The sequence below is a fragment of the Dromiciops gliroides genome, chromosome 4 (assembly GCF_019393635.1).
Source record: "Dromiciops gliroides isolate mDroGli1 chromosome 4, mDroGli1.pri, whole genome shotgun sequence".
Lineage (NCBI taxonomy): Eukaryota > Metazoa > Chordata > Mammalia > Microbiotheria > Microbiotheriidae > Dromiciops > Dromiciops gliroides.
This window is the reverse complement of record NC_057864.1, coordinates 365,588,147-365,608,349: the sequence shown is the minus strand read 5'-3', so window position 1 is coordinate 365,608,349 and position 20,203 is coordinate 365,588,147. Positions and strand designations below refer to the sequence as shown.

General features: G+C 34.0%; 1 protein-coding gene across 4 annotated transcripts in view; it reads right to left on the bottom strand.

Moving 5' to 3' along the window:
• L3MBTL3 (L3MBTL histone methyl-lysine binding protein 3) overlaps nt 1–20,203 on the bottom strand; it is a 165,896-nt gene that overhangs the window by 120,193 nt on the left and 25,500 nt on the right. For 3 of the 4 annotated variants that reach the window (XM_043964205.1, XM_043964206.1, XM_043964208.1), the window contains exons 4-7: nt 15,701–15,812; nt 14,105–14,264; nt 12,022–12,157; nt 4,805–4,855 (exon numbers count right to left, since the gene is read on the bottom strand). In XM_043964205.1, the coding sequence (XP_043820140.1) occupies nt 4,805–4,855; nt 12,022–12,157; nt 14,105–14,264; nt 15,701–15,812 (459 nt within the window). The remainder of the gene's footprint in view (nt 1–4,804; nt 4,856–12,021; nt 12,158–14,104; nt 14,265–15,700; nt 15,813–20,203) is intronic. The other variant, XM_043964209.1, reaches the window with a different exon arrangement.

Sequence of the window (20,203 nt, the reverse complement as noted above, 5' to 3'; positions counted from 1 at the left end):
GAATCTCTTTATATCTTCCTTAATAGTAAAGGTGCCAAACCGCTAATTCTGTCTTTTGCAATCTACTTTTTCATGTTGCTGAATTCATCATAGTAATACTCTCACTGATTCAACAGATGGCCCCTTCTCTGTAATCTATTTAAATAACTTCTTAGAAAGTACTCCTTAAATTATTTTTTAGCCCACTTAAATTCTAGTTTACAAATAGCCTTGTACACTTTGTGGATTTTTCTGTTCTCTTCACTTGGGATTATTTTCCATTAAAAAAAAATAACACTTTGGGGGCAGCTAGGTGGCGCAGTGGGGGGGGCAGCTAGGTGGCGCAGTGGATAAAGCACTGGCCCTGGATTCAGGAGTTCCTGAGTTCAAATCTGGCCTCAGACACTTGACACTTACTGGCTGTGTGACCCTGGACAAGTCACTTAACATCCCCGCCCCCCACTGCCCCGCAAAAAAAAAAAAAACAAAAAAAAAACCACACACACAAAAAACCACTTTTCCCTTTTACTATAAGCTGAGGGGTACTGAGGCAGTTATTTGTCTTTGTGACCTTTAACAACAAGGTTTCATCTTTCCCAGAGCATGATTCTGGGACATGTGGAAAAGTTCCCAAGATTTGTCAAAACGGATGATTACTACTCCCTTCTTGTGATTAATATAGCTACAAAAAATACTGCCAAAAGGAATCAAGAAAGTACTATTAGAAGTGTCATGTGAGCAGCAAGATAGAATGTGGGGTCCTTGAGAAGAGGGATTATTTAATTTATTGTCTGTGTCACAATGCCCAAAACATATAGGTGCTTAATAAATAATTAGAATTCTGTGTCAGATATAGAGGAACTAAAGCAAATCCATCGTATCATTAGACAGAAACACTATGTAAGGTAAAAACTTCATGAAATGATACCACAGGACTTAAATATTTACAGAGTTCCCAATTAGTGATTAGTGACCATATCCTCCAAATCAATCGACATGTGGGACACAGTGAACACAAGAGAACTGGCAGGCTTATGCTTCAATGTCTAACTGTAGGGTTCCCTGTACATTCCCATAAGAATGATTCAGCCTGAACTCAACCCTCATTTCATAAGAGGTGGCGGAAATAGATTTTGTTCAGCCACAATGAAGGATAAAGAAAGCAAGCAGAATGGGTTGGGGGAATGGAGGTAGGATATAAATCCCTGGCAGCAAAGATCACATTGCAGAACCATAGGCTAAAAGGGAAAGACTTCCTACTTAAGAGAAACACAGCTGAGGCCAGCACTGTCTCTGCCAGAATTAACTCTCAGCAAGATCTAGATCTAGCCCTTAGAGCCTCCAACAAGGCTGAGCCTGAGGATGCCCATCCTGAGGATGATCTGTAGAGCAAAGAAATGGAGAAAGGATAATGAGTAAGTCGGGAAACCAAAGACAAGTGAATGGGAACAAAAAGGAAGGATGAAGAATGATCAAAATACCAAGGGAGAAAGACAACAGAGACACTCATAAAACCAGAAGGCAGAATGAGTAAAAACCCAAAAGGAGGACAGGAGACTATGAACAAGGCAGCTAGTTGGCGCAGTGGATAGAGCACCGGCCCTGGAGTCAAGAGGACCTGAGTTCAAATCCAGCCTCAGACACTTGACACTTACTAGCTGTGTGACACCGTGGGTAAGTTACTTAACCCCAATTGCCAAGAAGAAGAAGGAGGAGGAGAAGAAGGAGAAGGAGGAGGAGGAAAAGAAGAAGAAGACTATGAACAAAAGTTACAAGAACTAAGATTCCCTGGTCCAAAATAGAACTCTTCAACCTCTCCAGATATCATGTAACAACTACACACACACACACACACACACACACACACACACACACACACACACACACACACACACAAAATCCAAAATGGTTCAAAAAAGAAATAAAACTATTAAAAGAAGATATCAGGAATCATATTAGGTTATTGGAAATCAGAGCTCTCAGAAAATAACTGATAAGTAAACATAAAAATAGATAGGAAAAATGATGAGCATTTTTTCTAAAAATATAGATTTCCAAAGAGAAAATGACAATTTGGATTATAAAAATAGTGATATAGGAGAAAATTTGGGGAAAGAGGTAACAATGTTAAAGAACATGTGAATTCTATGAATAGTAACAAACAAATTTTGTAAGAAGTTAGGAAAAAGTCCTTAAACTATTAAGGAACACACATTTGAATAACTCAGGATTACTCTATAGTTATAAGAAATTAGAGGATGAAACAGAATAAAATATTCAAAATACAAAGGCCTCTCTTGGGAAAGGGCCCAGCAAAAGAATATACTTAAAAGAGAGATGGGAGGGTAAGGAAAAGAAGATTTAGAACCATACATTTAACTGAGCAAAGAAAGAGTCAAAAGATAAATAGATAGATAGAAAGAAGAAATAATTTAAATAAAGTTTTTGAAATAAAATAGGAAAAAAAGTGGGGGGGGGGATGAGGAAAAGCAGTCAAAGGACAAAAATAGCCAAGGGGCTAAAGATTTAAAGGGAATTTAAAGAATCAGGAGAATGGTAGGAGAAAGAAATGGTTAATAGTCTATGGACTAGGGGGAAGCTAGGTGGTACAGTGGATAAAGCATTGGCCCTGGATTCAGGAGGACTTGAGTTCAAATCCAGCCTCAGACACTTCACATTTACTAGCTATGTGACCCTGGGCAAGTCACTTAACCCTCACTGCCTGGCCAAAAAAAAATAATAAATAAAAGGAAAGAATACTCTATGGATTAAATCTCATGACTCTCCATAACTGAACCAATATATTTTATAGGAAGGTGAATATAATGGGAAGTTGTGTAAATGGAAAGGGGGAAGATAAAAACAGACAAACTAGAGATGTACCCCCACAAAATCTGTAGGTAAACACTGAAGGGACAGTGTCTTTATTCTTTCAACAAGAGTTGATGTGATAGGAGAATAGGATAAAAGCAATGGAGAATAAGAACTGGGGTGGAGAGGAAAGTGAAACCTTATCCTGTAAAAGGAAAGGAAAGAGAAAAAGAACATCTCCATGGGGTAAGAATTCTATATCTATGATAACAGACAAGAATATTAAAATAGGTTTTGTCTGCAGGAAATCTCTGGATTAGGACATCTTCCAGGTAAAGAGCTCTATATTCCAAAGTTGCATCTTATCCCAGGAGAAGGTGTGTATGAACAAACTCCCAGAAGTAACCAAAACTCACTTGCAGAGAAGACATCAAATGAGAGATGGGATAATCTGGCCTTAGGAGTGGAGACTGAGCATGGTAAGAATAGAGAAAAAGAATAAACATTATGCCGTGGGACAGAGTTATTGCCACTATATGATACTACTTCCATCCAACACTACTTCCTCCATGAACTGATATTTTTAAGAAAAAGGCACAGTAGAAAACAGGCATAATTTATTAATATCTATAAATATAGTCATACAGAAATAGTGTAGAAGAGGCAGTTCTGAATTTTCAAAAGCTCTACCCTTATGTAAGAGACGCAGAGAATAAAGATTCCCTAATTATGAGAATTCAGAATTTAGGAAAAAGAAATAGGAAAAAAATGAGGCAAAGAAAAACATTCTTGGGAAAGGAACCAGAAAAATAATATACTTAAAATAAAGGGGGTGGGGAAATAAGGAAGTGAAGATTTAGAATCATACATTTTACTGAGCTAGGAAAAAGAAGAGTCGAAAGAAAAAGAAATAAAGAGAGGAAAAAATTTAAATAAATTCAAGGAATCTGGAATAGAGAAGGCAAATAGAAGCAAAAGGACAGGAGGAGAGCTTATAGGAACAGATTAGCATCAAAACAATAAATAAAACTAATGTCAGGGACAATATATGGGTTTAAAAGTGTAGGGTCTAACATACTGAATTGCTTGAGTTCTTGGGGGGGATGGGGAGGTAGGGAGGAAGAGAAGTTGGAACACAGTTTTTAAAAATTGACGTCAAAATTTGTTTTTACATGTAATTTGGAAAAATAAAATTCTAAATAAAAGTGTAGGGTCACAAAAATAATCAATACAAAAGAAATAAATAGATAAAAACACAATTTTGGCTATTGTAATTTTAACATGAAAAGATTAAGCAATCTCCCTAATATACCAACAAGATAAAGAAAAAACAAAACAAAACTCAATCTGCTAAATAAATGAAATAAAGCTTAAAAAAAATAAAGCTTCACACCAAATGAAAATGAGACTTGATTTCAATCATGCTATCAGATAAAACAAAAATTAAAATCCACAATATAAAAAGTGATAAAAAGAAAAACTACATTATACCTAAAGAAACCAAACAGAGAATGAAACAATATCAATAATTAATACAAACATATATGCAGCAACTGGCAACATCTAAATTCATAAAGGAAAAGTTAACAACTGCAAAAGTCATGATACGATAATATTAGGAGACTTTAATGTTCCTTTTTTAGAGCTGGAAAAATCTAATAAAAACAAAAGAAGAAGAACTGAATAAACTATTTAATAAATGAGTTCTAAAAGACTTATAACCTCTTTTAAAGGGGAACATTAAAGAAAATACATTATTTCTTTGCACCCTCTCCCCTTTATAAAAACAGGTCATGTGCTATGGAGCAGAAAAATTATAAATTAATACTAAATACTAAACATATCTTTTACCCACCAGAATATAATGAAAGTAGCAATACACTGAATGAAAAAAAAAAAAGGAGAACTAAACACAAACTTAGAAATGGCTTCCTGAATAATGAATGATAAAAGAACAAATCACAGGAACAATTAATAACAATAAAAACCAGAATGATAAAAATAAGACACCTACCAAAATTTCTGGGATACGGCTAAAGCAGTCCTCAGAGGAAAAATTATATCTCTGAAAACACATATGAACAAAACAGAAAAACAAAGGATTAACTAAGTGACAATAAAATTTTTAAAATTAGAAAATCAACAATAAAATAAACTCAATGTAAATATGAAAAAAGAAATCTTTAAAATTAACTTAAAATATGAAAAATAACAAGACAATATAAGATAAAACTGAAAACTTTTTTAAAAAGTTAATAAAATCAATAAAATTTTAGCTAACCTAATAAGGAGGAAAAAAGCAAACAAAATTAAAAGCAAACAAGGTGAAATTAAAACAGAGAATAAATAAAAGTGATTATCAGAACCTATACCAATTAAGAATATTTTTAAAGAGAATTACCTACAAAAATGAAAATTCCCAAAGTAACAAAATACTGTATAGATGTCAAACAACTCAATCACAGAAAATAAATATTGAATCTTGTTCTATATTAATTTAGAGGTAAATTTTATCAAACATTTAAATAACAGTACTTACATTACATAATTATTTAAAAAACTGAGAAAAACATTAATGAAAATACATTTCAGGAAAATACAATCCTAATACTTAAATCAGAGAGATAGACCAATATCAAAACAAATATTGATACATTTTTAAAAACACATGAGTATGTTAATAGATGAAAAAAGTCTTTAACCTAATATAATATTCATCTATGGCAAAAATCTCTAAAAAAACAGAGAAGAGCCTTTTTTTAATATGCTAAAAAGTATTATATGTGTTTATGTATTTTCAAAAGCTATCATTGTTTGCAATGGGGAAACACTAGAAGCTTTCATGATAAATATTAAAGTAAAGTAATGATCCCACTCCCCTTTCTACTCAACATCGTTTTAGAAATGCTAGTGATCCCAATAGGACAAGAAAAAGAAATTAAAGGCATAAACACTGTCAAAGAATAAACAAAATTAGTGCTATTTGAAAGTGATAGGATATTTTACTTAGAAAGCCCAAGAGAATCAATCCTTAAACATAGGGAACATCAGCATTCACAGTGAGGTTCCCTTGTGCACCCTAACCTCAGAGAAATTCAATCTTTTCAAATTCCAGGATTGACTTATACCTCAATGCCACATAAGCCCCATACAAAAGCAGAAGCAATCATATCATGGAAATTACTATTTTCCACAAATGTTTTATTTTCTTAATTAAAACTCTGACTATAACCTTCTTTCATTCTCTTTCTATATTTTACCTCTACACTAAATCTTCACTCTGATCTGCTATTCTCCTCTACCCTTATACTACCCTCAGTGGTAGTAGTAATTATTATTTACATAAAACACATTATTATTTACATAAAACACAACTACAACAATGTAAATAGTAAGGGAAAGAAAACTAAATGTTGTGCAATTAAGCTTGGCCAAAGAGAAGAGCTGAGACAATGCACCTCCCTTCACTGCAAAGGTGGGGGACATTGGATGTGGGATATTGCATATGCTGTCAGACATGGTTAATGTGTTGGTTATTTTTGCTGGACTACTTTTTTCTCTCTTTTCTGTCCTCTGATAAAAAAAAAAAGGAAGTAGAGAAGGGAAAGCGTTTGCATTAGGAAAAGAAGATAAATAAAACAAAAGACAATCATAAAAATAATATTTTTTAAAGAGGACTGATATGTATTGTGGAGTCTTGGGCAAGAAACTGAAGATTTTTAGGAATACAGATAACATTTTCATCATTGTCACTGATCAAAGGCAAAAGCAAGAGATGGCTGAGAAATGAATAACTAGTTAAGAAAATGATATATCAGAACAGGTTTTAGATTTATAGACCACAGCTCAGAAAACCAATATGTTGGGTGTTTGACCAGAGATGGAGTAGATTTAACAAAGGATTGCTAAGGGGAAAAAAAGTATTTATTTAAAGTCCTACAAATCTAATTAAACTGGCTTTAGTGTTAAAAGAAAAGGAGACAGAGAAAACTATCTATGTAAACCTAGAAAGTCAGATAAGATAAAGAATCAATCAACAAGCACTTACTAAAGTACCTAATATTTACCTGGGAGTTCCCTATTCCAATGAAATCACAGGTCCAGTCCTTATTCCTTATCTCTATTATTTACCAGGCAAATGAGATAAAAAGATAGAATCAATGCATGCCTTCAAAAAGCTTACATTCTGATAGAGGATATGTATTTAGAGGAGTAAAAATACTGAATATGCACAAAATAAATACACAATGACTTAAGTGGGGCACAGCAATAATAGCTAGGGGAATTAGGGAAGACCTATTGAAAGTAGTGTCACTTGACCTTAGCATTGAAGAGAGTTAGGGGGTTCCAAGAGACAAAGATGAGTAAGGAGAAAATTCCAGGAATGGGGGACACCTTATGCAAAGACAGACAGAAGAGATGGAATGAAATATATAGGGGACAGCAAGTAAAACAGCTTTAAGCTGGAGTGTTTGATAAATTTTAATCAGCCTGGAAAGATAGAAAGACTTTAAATGCCAAATTGGAATCTATTTTATTCTAAAGGCAATAGAGAGCCACATAAGCTACTTGAACAGGAGTAACATGGTAAGATCAAAACTTTAGAAATATGAATTTACAGCTGTGTGGAGAATGGATTAGAGAAGAAACAATACAGAAAGACCAATTAAAAGGCTATTGTAAGAGTACAGGCTAGAGGGGATGAGGGCCTGGACTAAGGTGACTATGAAGTAGAGAAAAGGGATGAGATTTGAGACATAATTGAGACTTACCAACTGATATATAGATACATACATATATGGAGTAAATAAGTGAAGATTTATGAATAATTCAGCTGCAAATCTGGGTGATGAGAATCACCTCAATACATAGAAGAGTTAAAAAGAGAAAGAGTTCAATAGGAAAGAAAATTAATTTGGTTGAGTTTAGGATGTCTTTGGGACATCTAGGTGGAGATGTCAAGTAGGCATTTGGATATGTGGACACAAACTCAGAAAAGAAATGTGTAATGGATATGCAGATCTGAGAATCATCTAAATAGATATGATAGTTCCAGGGGATCTTTATGAAAGCTGATGAGTTCCCCAAGAAAAGCATATATGAAGAGAAGAGGAAAGGGTACAGGCCAGAACCCTGAGGTGTGTGCACCCATCCACAGAGAAAGAAGATTGGAAAACAGTCCCTCAAAGGTGACAGAAAAGGCCCGGCTCCTATAGGCAAGAGTACTACAACAGAGGAGCAACCAAAAAACAAAACAAAACAAAACAAAACAAAACAAAACAAAACAAAACAAAACAAAAAAACAAACAAACAAGGAGGACAGAATATTATATATGAAAGAGGTGGTCATCAATGTCATGCTACAGAGAGGTTTAGAAATATGACACCTAAGAAAAGACCACTGGATTTAGCAATAAAGAGCTTACCATGGAGAGAGTAGTTTCAATAATATGGTAGACTCAAAAACTAGTCAAGTGGGAGGTGAAAAAGTGGAGGCCCTCCTTTTTTCTTGTTTTTTTTTTCATTTTAGGGGGTACACAGGGAAGAAGAAGAGTGAATGGGAGAGAAAAATCACTATTTGTTCACTGAAAAAAATTAATTAGAAAAAGAAAATTAAGAAGATTATGGGTCAGAACAAAATGAAGAACTCCTGATGGAGATGGGTAGGGATAGGATCAAGGGCACAAGTAGAGAGGTTGGTGCTAGCAAGAAGGACCCTCTTATCCTCCAGGACTGCAGGAAGGGAGACTGAAAAATGGCCTCATGTAGTACATGAAGTGTCTAAGTGGAAGGTGGGAGTTCACAACAGATGGCCCTAGTTTTGGATGGAGTATGAGAAAAATATTATCCGCTGAGAGAAAAGAGAAATGAAGTGGGCATGTGACTTGAGAAAAGAAGAGGCTTTCTAGAAAAGTTAAAGTGGATAATTCCATAATGAGTTGCTTAAGGAAGAATAAAAAGATGGGTATGCAGCAATTTGGGCTCAGTTAATGCAGGATAATGTAACTTGGACATAGGCCCATCCAGTGTGATTATATGACTTGGTCTAGCAGCACTCTGCAACAAGCTGTGTAACTCAGCACTGAAGTTTGAAAAGGAACTGAGTGATGATAGGACAATGGGTCAAAATATTTGAAGGGTCATGGACAGTAGCATAAAATTAGACTGGGTAAACCAAGAATTGGCATTTCAAAAAAAGGAAAGTAAGGTAGAGCAGAAGGCAGTGGCTAAGAAAATCAGGAAGGAATACAGAGGGTACTGTTAATGAGCAACACTACAATCACATAGTAAAGTCCAAAATTTCACAGCCTATCTAACCCAAGAAAGAAGTCATCAATAAAACCCAGTCTTAAATATCTATACACAAACGCCCAAAGTATTAGTTAACTAGTAAAGTTAACTACAGATTTCAATGCCTTAAAGAAGCTGGTTAGAATTCATAGCTATCACTGAGTTTGGTAGGATGTGATCATTACTGGAATGCAGTTCTAGAAAAGAATATCTTTAAAGACAAGATAGCTAAAAGGGAATAGCATGGAACATGAAGAAGATATAACCATATGATGAAGTTCAGGAAAGAGAAGGGAGAAGCATGATGATGATACACAGAGACAGAAACATATGTGAAACTGTCATCAGAGCACAGCATAGAACACCTCAACTAAAAGAAGAAATAAGTTAGTAGTTCAGGAAACACATCACATGGCACAGAAATCTGATATGTTAGTGATGAGGATTTCAATTATCCAGTGGAATTCTCTCTCTGCTAAGAGTAGATCAGCAAATAACTTCTTGATTTGCCTTAACAATTTTATCCTTCAAAAGGTATGGGCAACAACAAAGGGAAGAGTAATTTTGGAACTGTTTCTCAACCACCAAATAGGACTGGCTGTTAACTTAGAAATGACGGGAATACCTTATTGGAAAGGGATCACTCAATCTTAGATTTTGAAGCCCGGACATGCTCCCCAGATTTTGAGAAAAAAATATTTCAAAGGGTTCAGAGAAAAGATAGGTAGGATTTCATGATCTAAAATTCTATAGAGAAGGCAGGTCATGAGAGATGGAGAGCTCTTAAGAATAAAATTCTGAAGAGACAAAGAAAAACAATTGCAAATGGCAGGAAAAGAGAAAGTTGTCTAAAGAGACTGACAAATGCATGGGAACTCATCAACCAACTTAAATCTTTTTTAAAGAAAATATAGATATAAGGGCAAGTGATACCTTGTTCCTATAAGAAATGCTAAAGCTCAAAACCTCCTGAAATTGGTATGAAATGCTCAAGACAACAAAGAAAGTGTTTTTTAGTTATATCAAAAGGAATGAGTTTTCTTAAAAGATAAGACCACAACTTAGGGCTAGCTGGAAAAATGTAAAATGATGGGAAAAACCAATAATATTCCATTTTTATTTTATTTGTTTTCTGCATCTTTGGACAAATCTTTAGACTAAAATGTACAGAACAAAAGTGACTCTTTGGGAGATGAAATCAAACAGAAACACAATAATAATAATAAATAAATAAATAATAATAATAATAATAAATAATAATAATAATAAAGCTCTCGCTTTAACTATCCCTGATGGGTTTAGTTTAATAGACCCAGATGAACTATATTCTAGGGTACAGAAAGAAGTGTTGAATGTGATTGCTAAGTCAATGCCAATGACCTCTGAATGATTTTGCAAAACGGGAAAATTTGTCATAGAACTAAAAAAGGGCAAATGTCCTAATTTTCAAGAGAGAGGAAAAGAATAAAGTTTAAAAACTATAAACCACTTTGTTTATATTTGTTTCAGTCGAGTCCAATACTTGGGAGTTGGACTTTTCTTGGCAAAGATATAAGAGTGGTTAGCCATCTCCTTCTCCAACTTAGATAAGGAACTGAGGCAAAGAGGGTTAAGTAACATGCCCAGTGTCACACTGCTAGTAAGTGTCTGAGACCAGATTTGAACCCAGGTAGATGAGTCTTCCTGATTCCAGAACTAGCACTCTATTTATTGTGCCAGCCTAGCCAGCCACAAACCAGCTAGCTTGGTAAAACTCTACAATGGATTATTAAAGAGATAGTAAACATTAAGCAAAGAAGTAGTATTACAGACTGCGAGCTAAAGAAGAACCTTGGAGGTCTGTGTTGTCTAATTTCCTCATTTTAAAGGGGAGTAAATAAATATAGCTTCATCAAGTATGAGTCAGGTCAAACTAACCTCATTTTGTTTTCTACAGGACTAGTAGAATGGTAGATCAGCAGAATGATACAGTTAGGCTTTACCTAAAATCAAACAGTGCATTTGACAAAATCTCATCCTTTTCTTGGGGAAAAGATATAGAAATCTGAGCTAGATATTAGTCGTTAAGTAGAATCAGAAATAACTGAATAGCTGGACTGGAGAAGTTGTTTATAATTTTATAAAGAGGTCTCTAGTAGATTGCTCAGGGATCTGTGCTTAACCCTGTGGTATTTAGCATACTTAACAATGATTTAGATAAAGGCAAGGATGGCATGTTTACCAAATTTGCAATAATACAAATGGGTCAGAAAGAGCAAAGCCACCACTTGGGCTTCATTAGTACAATACTCCTATCCCCAGAGTCAAGAGGCCTCAGCTTTAAGATGACAATTATCTGAATGTTCTTGTTTCCTATTCATTCTGCCAAGATTTCGTTTTATATCTTTGGAGCAAGGGTAAATTCTCACATATTCATCTCCATTAACTCATGTAAAGATACCAAGAACCACTTCAAGAAAATGAAGAAATACTATGAATTTACTTTTCATCTACTTAAAATGAAAACTCTCTCTACTGAGTACTAGGAAAGTAGAAGTGCCAATAAACTAGCACAAGGAGCAGTCCAGCATAACTAATTTTATCCGTCCACTAGTATTCAAGTAGAAGGTCCAATATGACAAGCTAAGAAGGAGTCCCTTATTATACCGTTAAGCTCTTTGTCCAACGAAGCAATTGCAGAGGCCTGGCCAGAGTGTCCAATCTCAACCTTCTATTTCTCCTAGCAGAATGGTATGAATACGCTTCAATACTGAAAAATGACTGCTATCAGGAATGAAAGCAGCAATACTGGAGGAAGGTACAGAAGCAGCAATACACCCAAAGGAAAAACAGTTATGTTTTGATTACTAAATCTATCAGTGTTAATAATACAAAACAATTTACTACTATTTAGTAATTGTAACTATTATCCATAACTTAATTACATAAAAAGATACTAACGTTTTCATCTTCTCTTTCCTCTCCATCTTCCTTAGGCTCTACTCTGAGAGGTAATTTTGCTTTCCTCTTCCGACTACACTTAGAATCATCTTCTTCATTGTCTTCAACTACATCTTTTTCTTCCTTCTGTTCTCTGCTGTGAAAATAAACCAAATATTACTAAGAGACACCATCTGTCAAATATCTACATAACTATCAATGAAGAATTCATTAAAAATATTTAACTTCTCTAATAGAAACATTTTTAACCAAAGGGAAGAACTGGAACACAACTGGACAGCATATATAAAGCATACTTAAAACCACTAATGCACATGACAGCTGTCAGAGTAGAGAAAGTGGAAATTATGTTATATTAATTGCAAAAGAGACACCGGCAGCATATGTTGAATGAGTTCTACAAGTTAAAAATGATTTGCCTTTCACATCTGTCATCCCAACTAATAAAAAAATCTATTTAAAAAAAAGAGGCGATTCTTCAGGTCAACTTTAAAGCAAGGATTTAGCTAGACGGACAAAACCCAATCACAAAAGGCTAACTTTCTAAAATATTACTCTGCAAAAAGAAAAAATTTAGAATGATGTACCCATTAAATGACATGTTAGAAAACCCCATTAAATGTGTCAAATAACTGTAGTATAAAATACACAATTATTTGAAATAAACATATGTAATAAAAAAACTATTTTGATCATAGATTGATTTTATTAAGATCTCTAAAATGGAAACAGTTTTAATACCACTACATGTCAGTGTGTGCCACATTTCTCTTCTAAAATGCAGTCTAGCACCAGGACAACTAACTAATCACATGTGCTACTATATAACTATCTAAAAACAGTGGTCATTTTCCTTCAAATAAATCTCAAACATTTTGTTACAAATAAGAGGTCTTGGTATAATTATTTTTACAATTCCACAAGAATTTATTAAGTACTTTCTATGTGCTTGGGACTGTACTAAACAGTGGGGATACAAAGAAAGTAAAAAACATGGTCTCTGCCCTCAAATAGGTCATAGTCTAATGAGGTTTTTTTTTTAATTTAAAAAAAAAAAAGAACAACTTGTTTCTATAAAGCGTAATTAATAGGCTTAAAGATCGAGAACTGAAAGGAACTTCAGAAGGTATACTATTTTAAAGATCAAGAAATTGAGGCGTGAGGACTTGCCTAACATAACATGATTAAAAGGAGGTATTTGAACCTCAATTTTCTAACTCCAGAGTCAGTGTTCTTTCCACTTTAACTATGCTGTTCAGGATTATCAATATTCATGTTGCAGAGGTTTTTTTTGTAAAAATCATTCCTAACAATCTAATGCAATGGAAAAGAGGCAATTATTGTAGCAACACACAAGAAGAACAAAGAAAGGTAACAACATAATAGAAGTCAGAATCAATAAGCCTATCAAAAAATGTAAGTATACTTAAACATTAAAAGGAAAGTCTTAGGGAAAAGAAATATAGAGAAGGCTTCTAAAGAGGCAAGAATTAGTGGGAAGAGACAGAGATACAAGAAAAAAGGAAAAGAAACAAGTATCAGTTAAACAAAAATTATATGGACAAATATAAAAAGAAATACAGAAGGGGACACAAATGGCAATTTTATTATTACTTTGCTAAATTTAATTGTAGCCAACTCTCTTCTTCCAAGGAACTATCTCATTAGTAACCTGAAAGTTTGCAGGAAGGGATACAAAATATACATCATATAAACAAACTTAATGTAACAAAAGTTCATAAGGTTTATGCAAACTCCTTTGGGGGGGGTGAGGATTATTCTTCTATGTATACTAGAATATTTGTAATTATTGAAAAATGGTAAATTTCCCCCATTGGAAAGGAGAGCCTTGAGAGAATAGAGTGCCTTACTTATTTGTAAGTAAATCTCTAGTGCTTAGAATAGTACCTAGCATATAGCAACTGCTTAATAAATATTTATCAAAACTAACATTAGCCTTAGAAAATGTTTTTTAAAAAAAACCAAGAAATTGATATAAACTAGAAAAATCTCAAGGTCTCATTCTCCTTTATTGTTATATTTACAAACCCCACTTTTTACACATGATAAAAACAAAATTTACTTGTCTTTGTTCTGACGTGCACATTTCTGGCTGCAAAATTTTCCTCCAGAAAGAAACTCATCAACAGAGCCATACTGATAGCAATTTTCACAGAATTGAAGTCCTTCTACTTTCATTGTTTCCTTCAACCGGAAAGGCACCCCTGTCTTCTCTGAAAAAACTAGAAGGTAAAAAGAAGGGCATCACTAAATTAGTATCATTTTAAATTTTTTTCCCAAAATACATAATCACCAGGATTTTAATAATGTTAATAATAGCCATATGGTGCTTTGTGATCATGAAGGAATTTATATAACATTCTCTCATTTGATTCTTGTAACCACTCTGTGAACTAAGTAGAAAAGGTAATAGATCCATTTTACAAAAGAGAAAACTGACTATCAGGGAGTACAAGTGATTTATCCACAGTCGGTGAAGCTAGTAAGTGGTAGACAAAGTGGGGATTTGAACCCATCTTCTGAATCTAGGTGAAGTGCTCTTTCCTTTATACAATGTAATACTTTTTCAATACAATGAGTATATGGAGATAGAGATGCAGATAGTAGGCATTAAAAGGAGATAGTTTACAAATAGAAAAAAATATCTATAACACCAAACAATAATCTATCTAAGCACTGCCCCATAGAAAACTTTAGAGAGAAAGAGACAATAAATTCAGACTACCCTCGTGGCTAATTAGGAGTTCTAAATTTCAGAAAGTGGTTCTTTCTTGATGCTACCAAATAATATTCACTTGCAGTATCCAAACAGTGGTCCATGTAAATATAGACCTTTGATTTGGGCTCCTTTTTTACCTGAATGATAAGTTCAAACAACTAAAACTCAAAATATTAATATCTCCCCATTTCCCTTTTTGTGTCTAGGGCCAAATATACACAATCACAATTATCCAGATACTTTCTTTGGACTTCAAAATGTGTTTCTGCCCAAAATATTTGGTAAATTAAAGAAAAGTGGTGATACTTTTGTTTAAGTACCTTCATGGACTATCAATTTATATGAATTAGCTAGAGAACTACCAATCCTCCAATTCATTCTGTGCTAATCCAATCTAAAATTAGAATAGGATATAGCTATTTTAAAATATGAGTTTATCCTATTTCTTTATCTTGTTAGAATTTATATAAGAATATATTCCATGGACATATTTTGGAACTATTTTAGATTTAAAATCTTTATTTTTATTTTGAACTTAAATATGAACAAATATAGATATTTTCATATACAAAAAAAGAGGATTATATAAGGAACCATAAATTTCCATCACATACATTCTGGACTTTTCTAAGTCCCAAATTCTTATACACCAGGAGTTGTTAACTTTTTTTTTTTCTCTCATGGAACCGTTTGGCATCTGATGAAGTCTATGTACCTTTTCTCGTTATATAAAGTCTTTAAATGCATAAAATAAAATGCATAGAATTATAAAGGAAATCAATTACATTGAAACAAAGATGTCTTCCCATCCCAGTTCACATACCCCTTGAAACCAAAGATACTCTAAGACTTTAGATGTTTATATACATATTTATACTGAAATACTTAAAAATGTTCAAAACAGAACAGAAACAAAAATAAAAGCCTTTTCTTTCTGACCTTCTTGCGCAGTCGGCACCATCCAGGTTGTGGTCGCGGTAGCCTTTTTAACACTTTCTATCTCAGTCTCATCTGTAATCACTTCCAAGGCTCCAAACTCATTTACCCGAAACTATGGAAGAGAATACAAAAGAAATGAGGCAAAATTTACTAAGGTCCTTATGTCCAGAATCTATTTAATGGGAAACAAAGTTGTAAAGCATATCATTTAGATGCTTTAAATAATTGTGTATGTGTAAGTAATAAAAATACCACATTTTTTTAAAATAAGAAAAAAGCATCATTTCAGCTATATGGTAAATCAGACAAGTTCACATCTAAGTTGCATTTGTGTGAGTCTTCTACTCTCTGTGACTTGTTTTCTCTTCTATAAAGTGAGGGAATTGGAATCTATGATCTATAAAGTAACTTTTAGCTCTAAATTCCATGATCCTAGAAGTTCAGTATCATGTCTCTACTTTTGAAAAACAAACAAGACATCTTAGATTGGGAAGGGAAAAGTGAAGACAAAAGAGCTGTTACAGAAATGAGCACTAGACACCCACAGGAAGCTACACTTTTTTTGTACAGTACCTCCTTCTGCTACTCAATGAATTCCTCTCAGTCCTTACAGAGGAATGAAACTAGTTGTAAGAGTAAGACATATCTAACAGTCACAAGCCAATTTAGCTTTCAAGAAGCAGCCTGAAAGGACAATTCCCTCTTAGGGACATTTCAATCCCTGTAAGAGAATAATCAAAGAAAGCAGCAAAAGTATTGAGTGGAAATATTCCATCACTGCGGTGATAATGTCTAACAACATACTTTCCTGAAATAGAATGGTTGGATTGTTACTAATTTTTTAAAGATTTAAAAGCAAAATACTATCTTCTATTTGCCCAAATATTTTCTTTCCTAAAACAGTATGATCATTAAACTAGCTAATTAAAATTCATTTTCATCTGAATTATTTCTGTTTTATAGAAACAAATGACATTAATCAGAAATCATGATTATTTTACATGCAATGATGACTGTTTTAAAAAGCAGAATTCAAAGGCTGCTCCTTTTAGCCCTTTACTTCACGCAATTATTGTCTAAATAAGCATTCTATCTGCAAACCTAAAATTTTACCATTTACTATGCCAAAAAAGAAGTTATTTTATTTATCTAGAGTCCCTCTATAAGACTGGAAAATCTCAAGAGAAAGATTTTATCAAATCCACAAATCACTTATTTGCTATATTGAATTCAATACTTCTTTCTTCTAGCAGAAGAGCTGATGCATGTTAACAAGCCTGAAGAGCTGCTGAAGACAAGTGAAAATGTCTTCTCTCATTTACACATCCAGCAAGGATGCTCTCAAAGCCAGGCAAATGCACTGTTCCCAGTGAACAGGGCTTAAAGAGAGGGAAGAAGAAACAGACCAAAAGAGCATCTTTTCCAGGCAAGGAATCAGTTCTACCCACAAAGGAATCCCTTTCTTCTTTTCTTCTCGGACCTTCCCTCCCTTCACATATAAAATGTGAACACAGCTAGAGTTCTCCTAGATGCTTCAGAAAGACAGGACTCAATTCCTAGAACTGTAGAACACAGAAGAAAGCACTGCTTGCTGTGATTAAGAAAAATATTTCCTGACAAAGAGAAATGAGCAGATTATCATTTAGCTAAGTAAAAAAAGAATGGAGAGAGAAGATTTGACTTTTCCAAACCAATAAAAAATAGAATGTTGAAGTGAAAAGTTCAATATCAGGACCCAAAAGCATGAAAGCTGTAAGTTTCAAAACAAGACTAACAGTACCATCTACTGGGCAAGATTAGACAAAACAGGATGTCTCAATAATTACTGTTAATTAATAAATTTAGTAGTATCTATAATCATTTTAGAGAAGAAATATTCAGACTAGTTATCAAAGAAAAATAATACATGTGGATTTAAAAATTCCTATTAGAAAAGTTGTATTTCATTTTAATACTTCATTCTTCATCTCACTGTTGGGGTGAGTGTTGGTATGGATGACTCTGCCATTAAGAAACATGAAGAGGACATGTCAAAAATTAGACTAACACGTCAAATCAAGTGGGGCTTAAATTTCTAAACTGCTGCCAAATCTATCGAACATCCCTAGGCTTCTTTCCACAAATAGATCAAATATCTGACATGAAAATAAAATTCAATGACTATCTATTAAACACCCTAATATCTATACAAGTTGCCGCTGGTGTTGCTTGAAATAATGACCTGTAATAGAGACTATCAATTCTGATGGCTTCAGTACTAAAATAATAGGCTTCTATGATCAAGATTTATCTGAATATTTTGATCCCAAGTCACTTATTCTCTAGGAGACAGCCAATATCTTTCTAACTCTGAAGTTCAGGCTGGTCATCATAAATGTAACAACCTTTTATACTAATGAAAGGTTTTACTAACTTTTAGCACAGTTAATTTCTAAGAAAAGTTGTGTTACATCTCAAAAATTACAATACCTCAAATAGTTGTCCAACTTTCATTAGAAATTTATTAATTAATTTATTTGCTCCCATTCTACTTTATAAAAACAGATGGTACTGTTTTGTTTTTTCACCTAGCTCCTCTGTGTTACCTTTATTTTCAGGGTAATTACAACCTATCTCAGCAACCACACTCAAACGGAGGTGACCCTGGTTCATACCTAGTTCATCACCCCTCTCTCCTGAATAATTATAACCTCTTAATTGGTGTCACTGACTCATCTCCTTTCTCTCCAAATTATCCTACAAACAACTTCCAAAGTGATCTTCCTAAAACTCAGGTCCAACCAAGTCATTTTCCTATTCAATAAATCCCAGTGGTTTGCTATTGTTTTATAATCAAATATGAACCCTTCTGTTTGGCATTCAAAGTCCTTTTAGGCCCTAGCTCCTACTTCCTTGCCAGATTGGTTATCTATTTTTCCTTTTTCTACATTCCAGAATCCAGTAGAATAGGTCTTCTTAATGTTCCTCATACATACCACTCCATCTCTAAAATCTGTGCCTTTGCCCTGGTTGACCCCATTCCTGTGATATATAGTTGCTTCTCATCTCAGCCTATAAGAGTCCCTTTTTCTCTTCAAACTTATCTCAAAAACCACTTATATATGAAGTCTTTCCTGATTCCTCCTTCCCCTACTTCTAGTGCCTTCTCCCAACAAGTTACCTTGAATATACTTGTAAATGTAGATATAATCTCCACCCCCAAAATATGAGCTCCTTAAGGACAAGAATGTTCCATTTTTATCTTTACATCCCCAGCACCTAGCACATTGTCTGAAATATAAGCATTTAATAAATACTTTCTGATTGAATATAGATGAAGATGTTAGACTTAAGTTGATTATGCTGTCTATACAATGTGAGTCAAGTTTCAGGCACAGAGTTCCACAAAGACAAACAAATCATAACTCATTCTGGAAAAAAAAAAAAACAACACACAAATTCTGAGGCTGATAGAGATGCTGTGAATGGATTTAGAATAATGACTAAAAATCTGTAATTTTTACCTGAACTCCACTCCACTTTGAAGTTATTGATTTGGGTGGGCTGAACAGTTTAAAGCAAATATGAAACAAGTGCTTTGGTTCTATAAAAGTTCTCTGCACTACTACTGATAAAAATGTTAAATTTATCAAACAATACTAGGTTACTCATACCTTAAGAATTATAGTTTGTACCACAGCTATAGCTGTATAAACCAAATATAGGCAATTATATCAATCAATTTTTTTAAAATTTACTTAAATATAGTGATGTGCACCTCTTCTTTGTCTCAAGAGTAAACCTTAATTTTAATTATTTATATACTATGGTATTCCATCACGCCCAGGCAAAGAACATTGCTTGAAGAATACTGTTGCTTAAAAGATAAGTTTTTAGACTCAGGAAAAAGTTAAGGGTCACTGAAATTGCTGCACAATTTAACAAAGTTAGACTACTCCCCTTGTTTCATTCTGGGGCTAGCACATTGTCCATTTCAGTGTTCTTTCAAAGTCTGTCTAAGGGGCAGCTAGGTGGCGCAGTAGATAGAGCACCAGCCCTGGAGTCAGGAGGACCTGAGTTCAAATCTGATCTCAGACACTTAACACTTACTAGCTGTGTGACCCTGGGCAAGTCACTTAACCCCAATTGCCTCACTAAAAAACAAAACAAAACAAAACAAAGTCTGTCTAAGCTCTACAGTTTGTTAACCCCACTGCAGCTTTGATAATAGGCAGCCTTCATCTTATATTGGGTTTTTTTATTTGTATGTTTTATTTTTCTTTTTTTCCCATGTGTGGCCTATTAGGCCAAACTCTTGAGATTGCGGTTCTCCTTTAGGAGGACCTGCCACATTCCAGGGATTGAGGCAATCATCACAGCACAATGTTATCCATGAACAAGAGCGTCTGGATGACCTGGCCACCTATGGTGACTGCCAATAGGCTATAAACAGCTCTGTTCTGTTTTGAAACATGGAAAATAAGATTAAAAAGGTAATCACATTAACTATTTTTTTAAAAATGC